The sequence below is a fragment of the Rhinoraja longicauda genome, chromosome 8 (assembly GCF_053455715.1).
Source record: "Rhinoraja longicauda isolate Sanriku21f chromosome 8, sRhiLon1.1, whole genome shotgun sequence".
NCBI lineage: Eukaryota > Metazoa > Chordata > Chondrichthyes > Rajiformes > Arhynchobatidae > Rhinoraja > Rhinoraja longicauda.
In genome coordinates, this window is record NC_135960.1 from 41668494 (window position 1) to 41682841 (window position 14348).

Genomic DNA, 14348 nt, shown 5'->3' on the forward strand with positions numbered 1-14348 from the left:
CAGCGAGGAGGTGCAAACTCACAAAAGCAACCACGTCATGATTGAACTCGGGTCGTTGGAGCTGTGAGAAACAGCAACAACTCCGCTGCCCTAATGATTTTGGTTGGCCCAACTAAGGGTAATTTGCATTCCTTTCACAAAAGAAGAATCAAGGATGCTGGAGGTAGAACAGAATTGTGTCTTGTCAAGTGATACCGAACTCCATTTCTGAATCATTTGTGATTCTGGTTGTGATCATTTCATCTCTAAGGCAGAGTGAAAGCCTATTTAGAGGGCTTAATACACGGTGGGCATGGATTCAACATTTGAGAGGAAAGATGATGGGGACAGCTACTAATTTGAAATTAGATTTTTTTTTGAGGCAGGAATGATTTTCATTAGATCATAAGTGATAGGAGCAGAATTAGGCCATTCAGTCCATTAAGTCTACTCTGCCATTCAATCATGGCTAATCTATCTCTTCCTCTTAACCCCATTCTCCTGCCTTCTCCCCATAACCTCTGACACCTGTACTAATCAAACTAAATCAATGTTAAAAGCAAGACTGATAGGGTAGAAAGCTTTTACAATGTTACCATAATGACTCAAATAAATTTTGTGTGGTCAGCACTAATAAGATGTGTGATAAAGAGATGAAAGGAGCAGTAATTAACTTACAAATGCCACAAGGAAATAAAGTAAAAAGACTAAGATTAAGTTTGGTAGGAGATTTGACCAGATGGGGCAAAATAAACCAGGTGAGTTGAATGAATTGTCCAAATTATTGTGATAACAAAATCATGAGCTCTCCGCATTTGTTGGAAGACAAAATGGAAGAGGCAGGGAGAAGGATTTAAGAGAGGAACAGGGAGGTTAAAGATTCCGCTTGTAAAGGACAGAGGCAGATCTGTGATCTATCCAAGTGCAGAGCAGCAGCAAGAAAATAAGGCGGCAAAGTTGTGACATGTTGTGGTGGTGTTTAGATGATATGGGAGGTGAAGTATTCAAGAGAGAGAAAAAAATAATAGGCTGACTTGGTGATGGATAGATGGTGAGCCAGAGAAGAAATGAGATGCAGTAAGAGAAGAAGAAAATGGAAAAGAAATAATGTACTCATGTCCAGATCAAGAGTCGAATTAGAGGAAATAAAACTGAAGACTCATGGATCTTATCATATCATATCATATATATACAGCCGGAAACAGGCCTTTTCGGCCCTCCAAGTCCGTGCCGCCCAGTGATCCCCGTACATTAACACTATCCTACACCCACTAGGGACAATTTTTACATTTACCCAGCCAATTAACCTACATACCTGTACGTCTTTGGAGTGTGGGAAGAAACCGAAGATCTCGGAGAAAACCCACGCAGGTCATGGGGAGAACGTACAAACTCCTTACAGTGCAGCACCCGTAGTCAGGATCGAACCTGGGTCTCCGGCGCTGCATTCGCTGTAAAGCAGCAACTCTACCGCTGCGCCACCGTGCCGCCCTTAATCTTACCATTGTTTTTTGCTACCCACCGTTCATTCTGCATTGCTGTTGTAGTGCACTGTGACATCGGATTGACTGTGGGACTAACAGACTTGTTTCGATCCCACATCACCATGAGCTCTGCCATTCTCTCTTCTGCACACTGGGCCGTGAGACGAGCTTCTGCATCCTGGTCCCAGCAGTCGTCCATTGTTTCCTTTAATGATCGGACTGCCTATGAATCAAATAAATTATTTGTTTTCCAAGACGAGGGAATTTTCAATAAATCTTTCATTCCTTATTCCTGCCTGAAGATGCCGATTCTTGGGCTGTGAATGCAGTAGATGTTTCCCAAGATGGCAGGGATTTGAAAGCTCCTGACAAAGCTCAATGCAAACTCGAGGATCAGCACTTCATCTTTCCCCTAAATTCTCCTCAACTTTCCATCAAACAATTTAAGATAAAGACCTCTTCAGAATTTTCTATTTTAATTTCTGATTTTCAGAATCCTTGGTATTTTCCTTGGGAACTTCAGGTGTGTTTAATTTACAACTCCTCTGAACCAATTTTTTCTTTCTTTATTTGTATCATTGCCTATCTCTTTCACTTTGCACAACCATATATTTTGTCATTTAATCCCTTCTGCTTTCTAACCTGATTGCTTTATGAGAGTCAGGACCCTTTTCCCACGGTGAGAGGCCAAAGTTTAAGGGAGCTGTGCGGCGCAGGGTTTTTTTGCACAGAGAGTAATGGGCTCCTGAAACAAACTGCCAGTGTAAGTAGTGGAGGCAGATATGGTGGTGCCCTTTAAAATGGTTTTGAATAGGGACATGGATATGCAGAGACTTTAGGGATACAGACTATTTGCAGGCAGAGGAGAATTTTTAACCGGACATCATGTTTGGCACGATATTGTTGGCCAATGAGTCTGTCCTGTGCTATACGGCTCAATGTACCCTCTCAAGAAACTCACTTTTAGTCTTCATTTCAAAAACTGTCCAGATCTAACCTTTCCCAACGATACTGCCTGACCTGCTGAGTTGTTTCTACATTTTGTTTCTAGAAACAATCTGGAATTGAATTAAGGATCGTGAAGAAGCAAGGCCAGAATCTAATTCAATGTGTATGCTGTGCACATTTTTATAATCAGGAAGGATTTTTACCAGCTATTAGGTGGATAAAAAATGGCAGAAAACCCAACTTGCTCACCAGGCTGTTTTCTTTCCAGGCTTCAGGAAATTTGGGTCTTTGCTTCTCTCTAGAGACCAAATGTTGCATATCCTCAAAGCTAGGATGGTTTCCCACCTCGGCCTGGAAGGCCATCTGATAGTCAGGCACCGTCTCTCCTGTTCATTGAATAAACAAGGTTATATTAGGTATTTTTGAGGAGTTTCTCATCTTTTCTAATGTGGGGAAACAGCAGATCATTTTACCCTGCCACATACTCAAATTCCAGTCCTTAATGAGCCATTGCAGCAAAGGGGCAATTAATTATAGCTATCAAACCCAATGTTGTTTACAAGTCAAGAATAGGCTACAAAAGCACCCAAATATTCCAGGGGCTGGGACACAAAGAAGTCTGATCTACTTTAGTAGATTGGAATATAGCTCCCTTTCTCAAGCTGTCACTCTGTGCAAGTGCCATCCACGTGAAATTCCAGTCAGAAAAGAACTTGGTAAATCTTCAGCCTGACTTTCCTTGCATCCCTAGTCATCCAACCTCATTTTAACTGGATATATTTGAGTGAGTTCCCAGAACACCCTTGGAAGTTCTTCCAGTACACTGGGTGAGGGAATAATGGTTTGGTCTCTTGTTAAGCATCTTGGGATTATTTATTGTGTCAATGTCGTCATAGAAATGAAACCTGCTGTTTTCTTACCTGGAAAAAGATCTGAGCACTTCACAAATATTTCCCAGTAAATAAGGCCCAGTGCATACATATCCACCTGTTTGAGAGCAGATGCGCAATCCCGCAGATTGACTGCTCCCTCCAACACCTCAGGAGCCATGTAGCGGACTGTGCCAACCTATGGAAATTATGGCAATGGAAACATCAGCACAAGGAAAGGAAGTTTACTTATAGTTTTAACCACTTCACATTCTAAACACTGGCTGATCCAGCATTCAGTGTTTGTCGATCAACTAAACGCTGGCACCATTTGGGATAGTCGTGTGAAGTTGTTGCCCAAAACTTCAACACTGTATCTCCATGCCAAGGAGGACCTATTCCAGTGCCATCAGCAACAAGCTCCAAACCTTGGTTTGAGAGGTATGCACAATCCATCTTTTAAATTAGAAATTCAAACAGACATTAAAGCTATTTGCTCTCTTACGTAAATGTAAAAGATTCCATTGACAACATTTCATAAATTCATAAGCGATAGGAGCAGAATTAGGCCTTTTGGCCCATCAAGTCTACTCCTCCATTCAATCACGGCTGATCTATCTTTCCCTCTCAACATTCTCATGCTTCTACCCATAACCTCTGACCTCCGTACTAATCAAGAATCGATCAATCTCTGCCTTAAAAATATCCATTGACGGCCTCCATAGACTTCTCTGATAATGAACTCATAGATTCACCACCCTCTCACCAAAGAAATTCCTCCTCATCTCCTTCCTAAAGCTGACTTTCTACTCTAGTTTCAACCCTCCAGAGGGGCACTAGCAAACCTCCCTGCAGGGATATTGGTCCCCATCCAGTTCAGGTGCAACCAGTCCCTCTGGTACAGTTCACCTCTGTTCCAGAAGAGATTCCAATGGTCCAAAAATCAGAATCCCTACCCCATGCATCAACTCCTCAGCCATGCATTCACCTGACTTCCTACATCCATAGCAATGTGGCTGATTCTTAAACGCGTCAAGCGTATCACTCAGTTAGGGTTTATAAGGAATTGGCAATAAATGCCAGCAATGCCCATATCCCATGAAATTAATAAATAAACAAATTAACAACATTGGCTCACTGTAATAAAATGCTGGGATTATAATAACCCTGCTATTATTGCCCTATACAAATACACAATAATACATAAAAACCATTGATAACAGTTCCTGTTGTATTTGTACATATTAGATGTCTTCTTTACTTTTGATAATGCTGCCCTCTTGTGTTGTAAAACTAAAAGAAATATGCCATGATACCTGCTCAGCATCACTCTTTTAGTGCTCACCTCACTGATGGCTGCAGTGTCCTCCTCTCCTGGCCGAACCAATCTATTACCAGTTAGTTTCATGGAAAGACCAAAGTCACTGATGGCACATGTTCCGTCGTTCTTCACCAGCACATTCCTGCTGTTGAGATCTCTGTGTGTAATAGCTGACTTGTATTGATCTGATAGGCCAAACAATTCTCAATGTTAGAATGCACGAATCAAGCGCTTTCAGGAGTGTTTATTTGTCATAAGCGCTGAATATGAACTGGAACAATGAAATGTTTACTGCTGCAGCTTTACAAGTGTGTTAAATAAATTATCAGTTATTCTAGGTAAACTAGACCATGATAGTGCAAAAAACAAACTATGTACAGCAACCGTAGGAATGTATCATCTGCCCTGTTTGGTAGGGTTGATTAAATCAGATTTTACAGTTGCCTTCTGAGCAGTAAATTCAACACTCAAGAAAGAGTGCAAACTAAATATCAAATAATGAAATGTCAAATCCTAACAAAAGCCATGAATTATTATTTGCAGCCTGTAAATATTTGCTGTTGCTTACCAGTTCGCAGCAGTTCTGTGTGAAGGTAGGCGAGACCTTTGGTGATGCTGTGTGCCAGCCGGCATGAGCTAACCCAGTCACTGCTATGGAGACCCAGGTATTTACACAATGAGCCCTACATGGAAATAAAAACATATGCATGTTCAAATATACAAAGCAGTCACTTACATTTTTCAAACGGGTACAGTGCATTCGTGAGTATTCAGACCCCTTCACATTTTCCACATTTTGGTACGTTACAGCCTTATTTTAAAATGGATTAAATTCTTTTTTTTTAATCATCAATCTACACACAATACCCCAGAATGAAGATGCGAAAACAGGTGTTCAGAAATTTTTGCAAAATAATTAAAAAGAAATAAGAAATACATATAATGTAGGAACATTTTTCTCAGTAAATCCAATGGTGGCCATCAGACCTGCTATACTTTATAAACATGCCTCTTTAACTGTACCTCCATTATGTCAGACTTTATCCAGAACCAAACCTTCATCTGAACCTCACTACACTATCCAATAAGTCTGTCAAAACAGGAAGCAAAATAACAGTTCTTCCTATAGAACATATCGCACAGCAGCACAGCAAAGGAATAGGCATCTGGACTGACAATGCCTGTGCCGAACAGGATGCCAACATAAATTCAACCCATCTACCTGCACATGATCCATATCCTTCCATTCCATCCATATCCATGAGCCTATCTAGCAGCCTTTTAAAAGCCACTATCGTATCTGCCTTCACCACATTTGGCAGAGCATTCCAGGAACACCACCCTCTGTGTAAAAAAATAACTTGCCTGCACATACAGTGCATTTAGGAAGTATTCAGACCCTTCACTTTTTCCACATTTTGCTGCGTTACAGCCTTATTTTAAAATGGATTAAATTATTTTCTTTTAATCATCAATCTACACACAATACCCCATAATAAAAAAGCGATAACAGGTGTTTAGAAAGCCTGAACCCTTTCAAGCTTGACAATATCTTTCCTATAACATGGTGCCCAGAACTGAACATAATATTCTAAATGCGGTCACACCAACGTCTTATACGCAACATGACCTCCCAACTTCTATATTCAATACTCTGACTGATAAAGGCCAAAGTGCCAAAAGCCTTTTTGACTACCTGCTCGACCTTCAATGAACCATGCACCTGTACTCCTAGATCCCTCTGCTCTACCACACTGCCCAGAGGCCTATCATTTACTGTGTAGGTCCTCCCCTTGTTTGACGTTCCAAAATGCAACACCTCATACTTCTCTGTATTAAATTCCATCAACCATCCCTCCACCCACCTAGCCAATCGATCCAGATCCTGCTGCAATCATTCACAACCATCTTCACTATCTGCAAAACCATTAACTTTTGTATCATCAGCAAACTTGCTAATCTTGCCCTGTATGTTCTCATCCAAATCATTGATGTAGATGACAAACAGTAACGGGCCCAGCTCCGAACCCTGAGGCACACCACTAGTCACAGGCCTCCAGTCTGAGAAGCAACCTTCCACCATTACCCTCTGCTTCCTTCCATGGAGCCAATATGCTATCCATTCAGCTATCTCTCCTTGGAACCCATGCGATCTAACCTTCCAGAGTGGAACCTTGTCGAACGCCTTACTGAAGTCCATGTACACAACATCTTCAGCACTGATTTCATCAACCTTTTTGGTCACGTCTTCAAAAAACAATCAGATTTGTGAGACACGACCTCCCACGTACAAAACCATGCTGACTATCCCTAATCGGCCCTTGCCCATCCAAATGCCTGTGTATCCTATCCCTCATAATACTTTCCAGTGACTTACCAAGAACAGATGTTAAGCTCACTGGCCTATAGTTCCCAGCATTTTCCCTGCAGCCCTTCCTGAAAAGAGGTATAACATTTGCCACCCTTGAATCTTCCGGCACCTCTCCGGTATTTAAGGACGACTCGTAAATTTCAACCAGGGCTCCCGCAATTTCCTTTCTAGTTTCCATAATGTCTTCAGATATATCCGATCAGGCCCTGGAGATTTGTCCACCTTCAAACACGATAGTACCTTCAGTATTTCTTCAACAGTAACCCTGGCTGCTCTCGACACTTCCAGTGACTGCTTCAATTTCCTCCGTCCTACTGTCTTTCTCCTCGGTAAATACAGAGGAGAAATACTCATTTAGGACCTTGCCCATCTCATGTGGCTTCACACAGAGGTGACCTCTTTGATGCCTGTGAGGTCCCACTCTCTCTCTAGTTACCCTTTTCCCCCTTATGTATTCATAAAATCTTTTGGGATTGTCCTTAATGCTACCCACTAGAGCTATCTCCTGGCCCCTTTTTGCCCTTCTGATTTCCATTTTTAATTTACTCCTTAGTTCCCGAAACTCCTCCAGGGATGCACTTGATCCCAGCTGCCTATACCTGTCCCATGCATCCTTCTTGTTTTTGACTAACATCTCAATTTCCCTCATCAGCCAAGATTCCTTACGTTTGCCTGCTCTGCCCTTCACTCTAACAGAGATGTACACATCCTGAGCTTTCTTCAGTACACTTTTAAAAACATCGCACTTGGCCGATGTTCCTTTCCCCTCTAATAACCTGCTCCTATCAACTTGAACGAGACCTTCTCTCATACCCTCAAAGTTGGCCTTACCCTAGTTGAGCATTTTAACACGTGGACCCTCTCTGTCCCTATCCATAACTATCTTAAACCAAAACGAACTGTGGTCACTGTTCACAAAAGGCTCCTCCACGCACACTTCATTAACTTGCCCTTCCCAATTTCCCAATACTAGATCCAGCGTTGCCCTTTCACGTGTGGGGACCTCCACATTCTGCTTAAGAAAACTATCCTGAACACTTTTGATGAATTGCACCCCATCTGAACTCTTCACGCTATGATTTTCCCAGTCCATATTGGGAAAGTTAAAATCAACTACTAAAACAACCTTATTTGACCTGCAGCTGTCTGAAATCTACCGGCACATTTGTCTTCTAATTCCCGTTGACTATTCTAGGGTCCGCAGTACACCACCAACAAGGTGATCATCCCTTTCTTGTTCCTCAGCTCCACCCATATAGCCTCACTAGACGAACCGTCCGTAATGTTAGCTCTAAACACAGTCGTGACATCCTCCTTAACCAACAATGCAACCCCCCTCCTCTTTTTCCCTCACCCCTGTCTCTCCTGAAGCTCCTGTACCCCACAACATTGAGCTGCCAGTCCTGCCCCTCTCTTAACCAGGTTTCAGTCATAGCTACAACATCCCAGTCGCTTGTACCGATCCATGCGCTAAGCTCATCTGCCTTGCCCGTCAGGCCCCTTGCATTAAAATACGTGCAGTTTAAACCAACCCTCTTTCCTCGCTCTCCACCAACCTTTCCCACACCACCTTCCATACCAACTTCTAACTTTTCTCATACCGCCCTCCATACCAACCTCTAGTCTCTCACGTGCCTCCGATCTGCACAAGATCCCACACCCGTGCCAATCTAGTTTAAACCCTCCTGTGCAGCATTAGCAAACCTTCCCACTAGGAAGTTGGTCCCACTCCAGTTTAGGTGCAACCCGTCCTTTTTATACAGATCACCCCTGCCCCGGAAGAAATCCCAATTATCCAGAAATCTGAATCCCTGCCCCCTGCACCAACTCCTCAGCAACACATTCATTTCCCCTATGTTCCTATTTTTAACTTCAGTAGCATGAGGTACTGGAAGCATTCCTGAGATCACTACCCTGCAGGTCCTGCTTTTCAGTCCTACCCAATTCCGTAAATTCTTGTTGCAGAACCTCCTTCCTCTTCCGACCTATATAATTTGTGCCAACATGCACAACAACCTCCGGCTGCTCCCCCTCACACTTGAGGATGCCGTGCAGCCGCTCCGAAATGTCCTGGACCCTGGCACCAGCGAGGCAACACACCATCCTGGAGTCTCGCCTGCTGCCGCAGAATCTCCTATCGCAATCTCTGACGATGGAGTCTCCCACCACTATGGCTCTGCCTGACGTCACTCTTCCCTGTTGTGTCTCGGTTGGAATCACAGCCCTGGCTACCACTCAATCTTGTCGTGTCATCCTTGTACAGTGTCCTCCATAATGTTTGGGACAGACCCATCATTTATTTATTTGCCCCTGTACTCCATAATTTGAGATTTGTAATAGAAGAAATCACATGTGGTTAAAGTGCACATTGTCAGATTTTATGAAAGGGTATTTTTATACATTTTGGTTTCACCATGTAGAAATTACAGCTGTATTTATACATAGCCCCCCCCCCCCCCCCATTTCAGGGCACCATAATGTTTGGGACACACGGCTTCACAGGTATTTGTAATTGCTCAGGTGTGTTTAATTGCCTCCATAATGCAGGTATAAGAGAGCTCTCAGCACCTAGTCTTTCCTCCAGTCTTTCCATCACCTTTGGAAACTTTTATTGCTTTATCAACATGAGGACCAAAGTTGTGCCAATTAAAGTCAAATAAGCCATTATGAGACTGAGAAACAAGAATAAAACTGTTAGAGACATCAGCCAAACCTTAGGCTTACCAAAATCAACTGTTTGGATCATCATTAAGAAGAAAGAGCACTGGTGAGCTTACTAATCATCGCAAAGGGATTGACAGGCCAAGGAAGATCTCCACAGCCGATGACAGAATTATTCTCTCTATAATAGAGAAAAATCCCCAAACACCTGTCTGACAGATCAGAAACACTCTTCAGGAGTCAGGTGTGGATATGTCAATGACTACTGTCCGCAGAAGACTTCATGAACAGAAATATAGAGGCTACACTGCAAGATGCAAACCACTGGTTAGCCACAAAAATAGGATGGCCAGGTAACAGTTTGCCAAGAAGTACTTAAAAAAGCAACTACAGTTCTGGAAAAAGGTCTTGTTGGCAGATGACACGAAGATTAACTTATATCAGAGTGATGCCAAGAGCAAAGTATAGAGGAGAGAAGGAACTGCCCAAGATCCAAAGCATACCACCTCATCTGTGGTGGGGGTGTTATGGCCTGGGCATGTATGGCTGCTGAAGGTACTGGCTCACTAATCTTCACTGATGATACAACTGATGATGGTAGTCGCATAATGAATTCTAAAGTGTATAGACACATCCTATCTACTCAAGTTCAAACAAATGCCTCAAAACTCATTGGCCAGCAGTTCATTCTACAGCAAGACAATGATCCCAATCATACTGCTAAAGCAACAAAGGAGTTTTCCAAAGCTAAAAAATGGTCAATTCTTGAGTGGCCAAGTCAATCACCCGATCTGAATCCAATTGAGCATGCCTTTTATATGCTGAAGAGAAAACTGAAGGGGATTAGCCCCCAAAACATGCATAAGCTAAAGATGGCTGCAATACAGGCCTGGAACAGCATCACCACAGAAGACACCCAGTAACTGGTGATGTCCATGAATTGCAGACTTCAAGCAGTCATTGCATGCAAAGGATATGCAACAAAATACTAAACATTACTACTTTTATTTCCATGATATTGCTGTGTCCCAAACATTATGGTGCCCTGAAATGGGGGGGATTATGTATAAACACTGCTGCAATTTCTACATGGTGAAACCAAAATGTATAAAAATGGCCTTTATTAAAATCTGACAATGTGCACTTTAACCGCATGTGATTTTTTTCTAATACAAATCTCAAATTGTGGGGTACAGAGGCAAATAAATAAATGATGGGTCTTTGTCCCAAATATTATGGAGGGCACTGTAACTAATGCCCCCTAATCCCGGCAGTATTCTGGTTATACCTGTTCTACATTCTATCGATGTTGAACATTTCCTCGTCTGCTGTTGGTCGATCTTTAAAGTCTAGGCAGTTTCAATTTTCCATCAAAGTCTATTATCTGCCAGAGGGCTTAAATCATTATGTTGGACGATGGGAAACATTGTAGGACACACATGCTTGTCCACTATTCTGAGTAGCATCAGTAAATGTTTTTGGCTTCCTGAAGTGTTTAATTACTTTTATTTAACCATGTTTGGATTGCCCATCCAAAAGACTTACATTGGGATAGTACTCCATCACCAGCATGTACTCTGTTCTATTGTCACTGGATATTCTTTCCTCACCCACAATGAAATGGGCTATGTTTTCATGCTCCATCATTGGGAGCCTGTATATGTCTCTCTCATTAATATAATTCTGACGGTTTGAAGCACTGAAGATCTTCACAGCCACTGGGCGCTCATCCAACGACCCTTTATACACAGCACCATACCGTCCCCGGCCAATCACCTGGAGATGAATGAAAATTGAACATTTAGTTTCTGTCAAATTGAATTCATTTTGTCTCGCCCCCCTCGTCTGCTTTGAAATTGCTGTTTCTCTGGTTCAGCATCAGCCCAATGGTAACTTACTCAAATGGTTACGGGTACCATTTCATGGGGATCTGAGCCAGATATTATCTGAGAAAATAGTGAAAGGCTTGGATTCTGCTCCAATCACTTACGATCTTACTCTAATTTCCTGAATTTCCCAACCACCACCAAGCAGGTTACCCTACCGCTTAAACAACTGCTTCAGTGTACTCCATTGATTCCATTATAGAAACTTGCATTTAAGTTTAAGATGGCAACATTTTGTAGAGTTTAGTTTAGAGATACACCATGGAACAGGCTGGAATCCAGTTCATCACCAATTCACTCCAGTTCTATGTTATCCCAATCTCTAGTTCTCAATGTCTGGGAGAAACTATTTTGAATAGCAACGGTTGATAAATACAGAGCATAAGTAGAACATTGTCAAGATGGTATGTGATGCGAAGAAACAATAAAGGGAAAATTAGTTATGATGATCTGCAAAATACACCATGAAAGAGTGGTGAAAGGATATTTAATTATAATTTTCAAAACAGAAATATATATTGATTTGAGGGAAAAACTTTCTATGGAAGAGTCAGGGGTTAGAACATGATCTTTCTTCAATGCAGGAAAATATTATTCCGAATTCTTTTTATTGCAAGCAAATTTAAACAAGTAGTTTGGATGGCTAGGTTCTTTTGAGGACATAATGGCAAAAACAAGATGCCTAACCCAAGTCAAGCAGTTCCACAGTATCCTGAGAAATGTTGATAATTGGCTGACATTTACCAGCTTGTAAGTGCTGTAGCACTGGGCTAAATAGATAATGGGTTATTTACCAATATATAAGTCCAGCAGTAGATTACCTATATCATGAGACTTTGCAGTTAATGTTTCCACTAACTCACTGCAAATGGCTAAAAGGGGCTGTCCCAAAGAGATGAATGCATCAGCTATCCAATATCAATCCGAAATCAAGTTTGGTCTATATCGTTTCACTTGGGGAAGCTTTTTCTCAAAGGCATAGAAAAAATACTGTGGGATTTATCTACCTCAAGCAATTTGAGGCTGTCCAGGTCAAGGGAAGGCTCCGATGGTGCTGCCTCCATCATGTTCATACTGTGAAGTCCATGCTTCCTGTCTCCTAATTAAAGAAAAATAAGTAAAAAGTTATATACATGGTAAACTTATCAAGTCAACACTCAATGCTTACATGTGGTGTGTAGAACCTGTACATGTCTGGCAGGGTCCATCTTTTTCTTTCAGTTGGCAATGTCTGCAGAGACCTGCCTCCTGTTCTATCAGATGTTCCCACTGGCCTAGTTGACACAAATGGTCTAATTGATTTCTTTCTGGCATATGTAGCAGCACCGCTGATCCAACCAATATGAAAACTCAACCCGATGGATTAGGCTACACCCATGCTAAGGCTAGAAGACGATTAAGCCATGAACAGCATCTTAGAAAGGGCTGAACATTCCTCACCAAATATCCAAGTGAAATGATCCAGCAAGCATAAATGAATACTGATGAGGAATGAGAGCCCCTATTTATTTAACTGCCAACAGCAGATGGGATGTGGAGACTGACCATCATGGACTATGGCCAACATCGCTGAAAAACAACCTTGGTTCCTGTGATTGGTGTTTAGTTAGCATGCATTCTAATGGTATTTGGTGGTTGGGAGATGCCGTCTGATGCACCAGAGGGCATACGAGGGGTGTTCGTATGGAAAACCTTCAAAAAGGGCTTGTCTTCATGATATATGTCTCCTTGGCTAGTGATTCGGGTGCATGCTTCTTTAATGGTCTGAGGCAGCTAAATGGCTACTCAGCTTCTCTTCAAGACCCAAATACTTTTCATTATGGTATGAAAAATGGAAATGCTGTCATGCTGCAGTGGTACCTGGGAGACTGGCAAATTAAGAGGAACGGTCAGTTAACATTGAGCAAATGTATCTACTTCCAGTTTATCTTGGAAGAGGTAGTGTAACAACTGCAAAATGTAATCTTATGAAGGAGATTTTGATATATAGGTCCAAATTGCACAAACATTTTACAATTTGTGAACTTAAAGGCCCAAACTACTGTTTGCCTACCGCCATAACAGGTCCACAGCTGATGCCATTTCCCTGGCCCTACATTAATCCATGGAACACCTGGATAAGAAAGACACCTTTGTCAGACTCCTATTCATAGACTACAGGTCTGCTTTCAATACCATTATCCCATCCAAGCTCATCTCCAAACTCGAAGAACTTGGGAGTCAGCACTCCGCTCTGCAACTGGATCCTCGACTTCCTGACCAATAGACCACAATCAGTAAGGATAGGTGCCAAATTGCCCGCGATGATAATCCTCAACAATAGTTCCCCGGAAGGATCAGTTCTCATTCCTCTTCTATACTCCTTATACACTTACGACTGTGCAGCAAACACTGATCCAACTCAATTTACAACTTCGCAGATGACACCACCCTAGTGGGCTGGATATCAAATAATGACAAGACGGAGTACAAGAAGGAGATCGGGAACCTCGTAAACTAGTGCCAAGATAACAACCTCTTTCTCAATGTTAGCAAGCCAAAGGAGTTTGCAATTGATTACAGGAAGAGAAACAGTACATACAGTTCAGTAAACATTGAGGGTGCCGAAGTAGATGGTTGAAGGCTTCAAGGTCTTAGGAATAAATATCACCAGCAATTTGTCCTGGACCAGCCATATCGAAGCAATGATCAAAAAAGCACACCAATGCCTCCACTTCCTTAGAAGACTAAGGAAACATAGAAAATAGGTGCAAGAGTAGGCCATTCGGCCCTTCGAGCCTGCACCACCATTCAATATGATCATGGCTGATCATCCAACTCAGTATCCCG

The 14348-nt window shown here is 42.2% G+C and overlaps 1 protein-coding gene across 1 annotated transcript in view; it reads right to left on the bottom strand.

Annotated features, from left to right (window-relative positions):
* bmpr2b (bone morphogenetic protein receptor, type II b (serine/threonine kinase)) overlaps positions 1 to 14348 on the bottom strand; it is a 170665-nt gene that overhangs the window by 9175 nt on the left and 147142 nt on the right. Inside the window, exons 5-11 of the mRNA XM_078403710.1 lie at positions 12527 to 12618; positions 11179 to 11409; positions 5170 to 5284; positions 4626 to 4786; positions 3332 to 3479; positions 2661 to 2797; positions 1502 to 1686 (exon numbers count right to left, since the gene is read on the bottom strand). Of these exons, the coding sequence (XP_078259836.1) occupies positions 1502 to 1686; positions 2661 to 2797; positions 3332 to 3479; positions 4626 to 4786; positions 5170 to 5284; positions 11179 to 11409; positions 12527 to 12618 (1069 nt within the window). The remainder of the gene's footprint in view (positions 1 to 1501; positions 1687 to 2660; positions 2798 to 3331; positions 3480 to 4625; positions 4787 to 5169; positions 5285 to 11178; positions 11410 to 12526; positions 12619 to 14348) is intronic.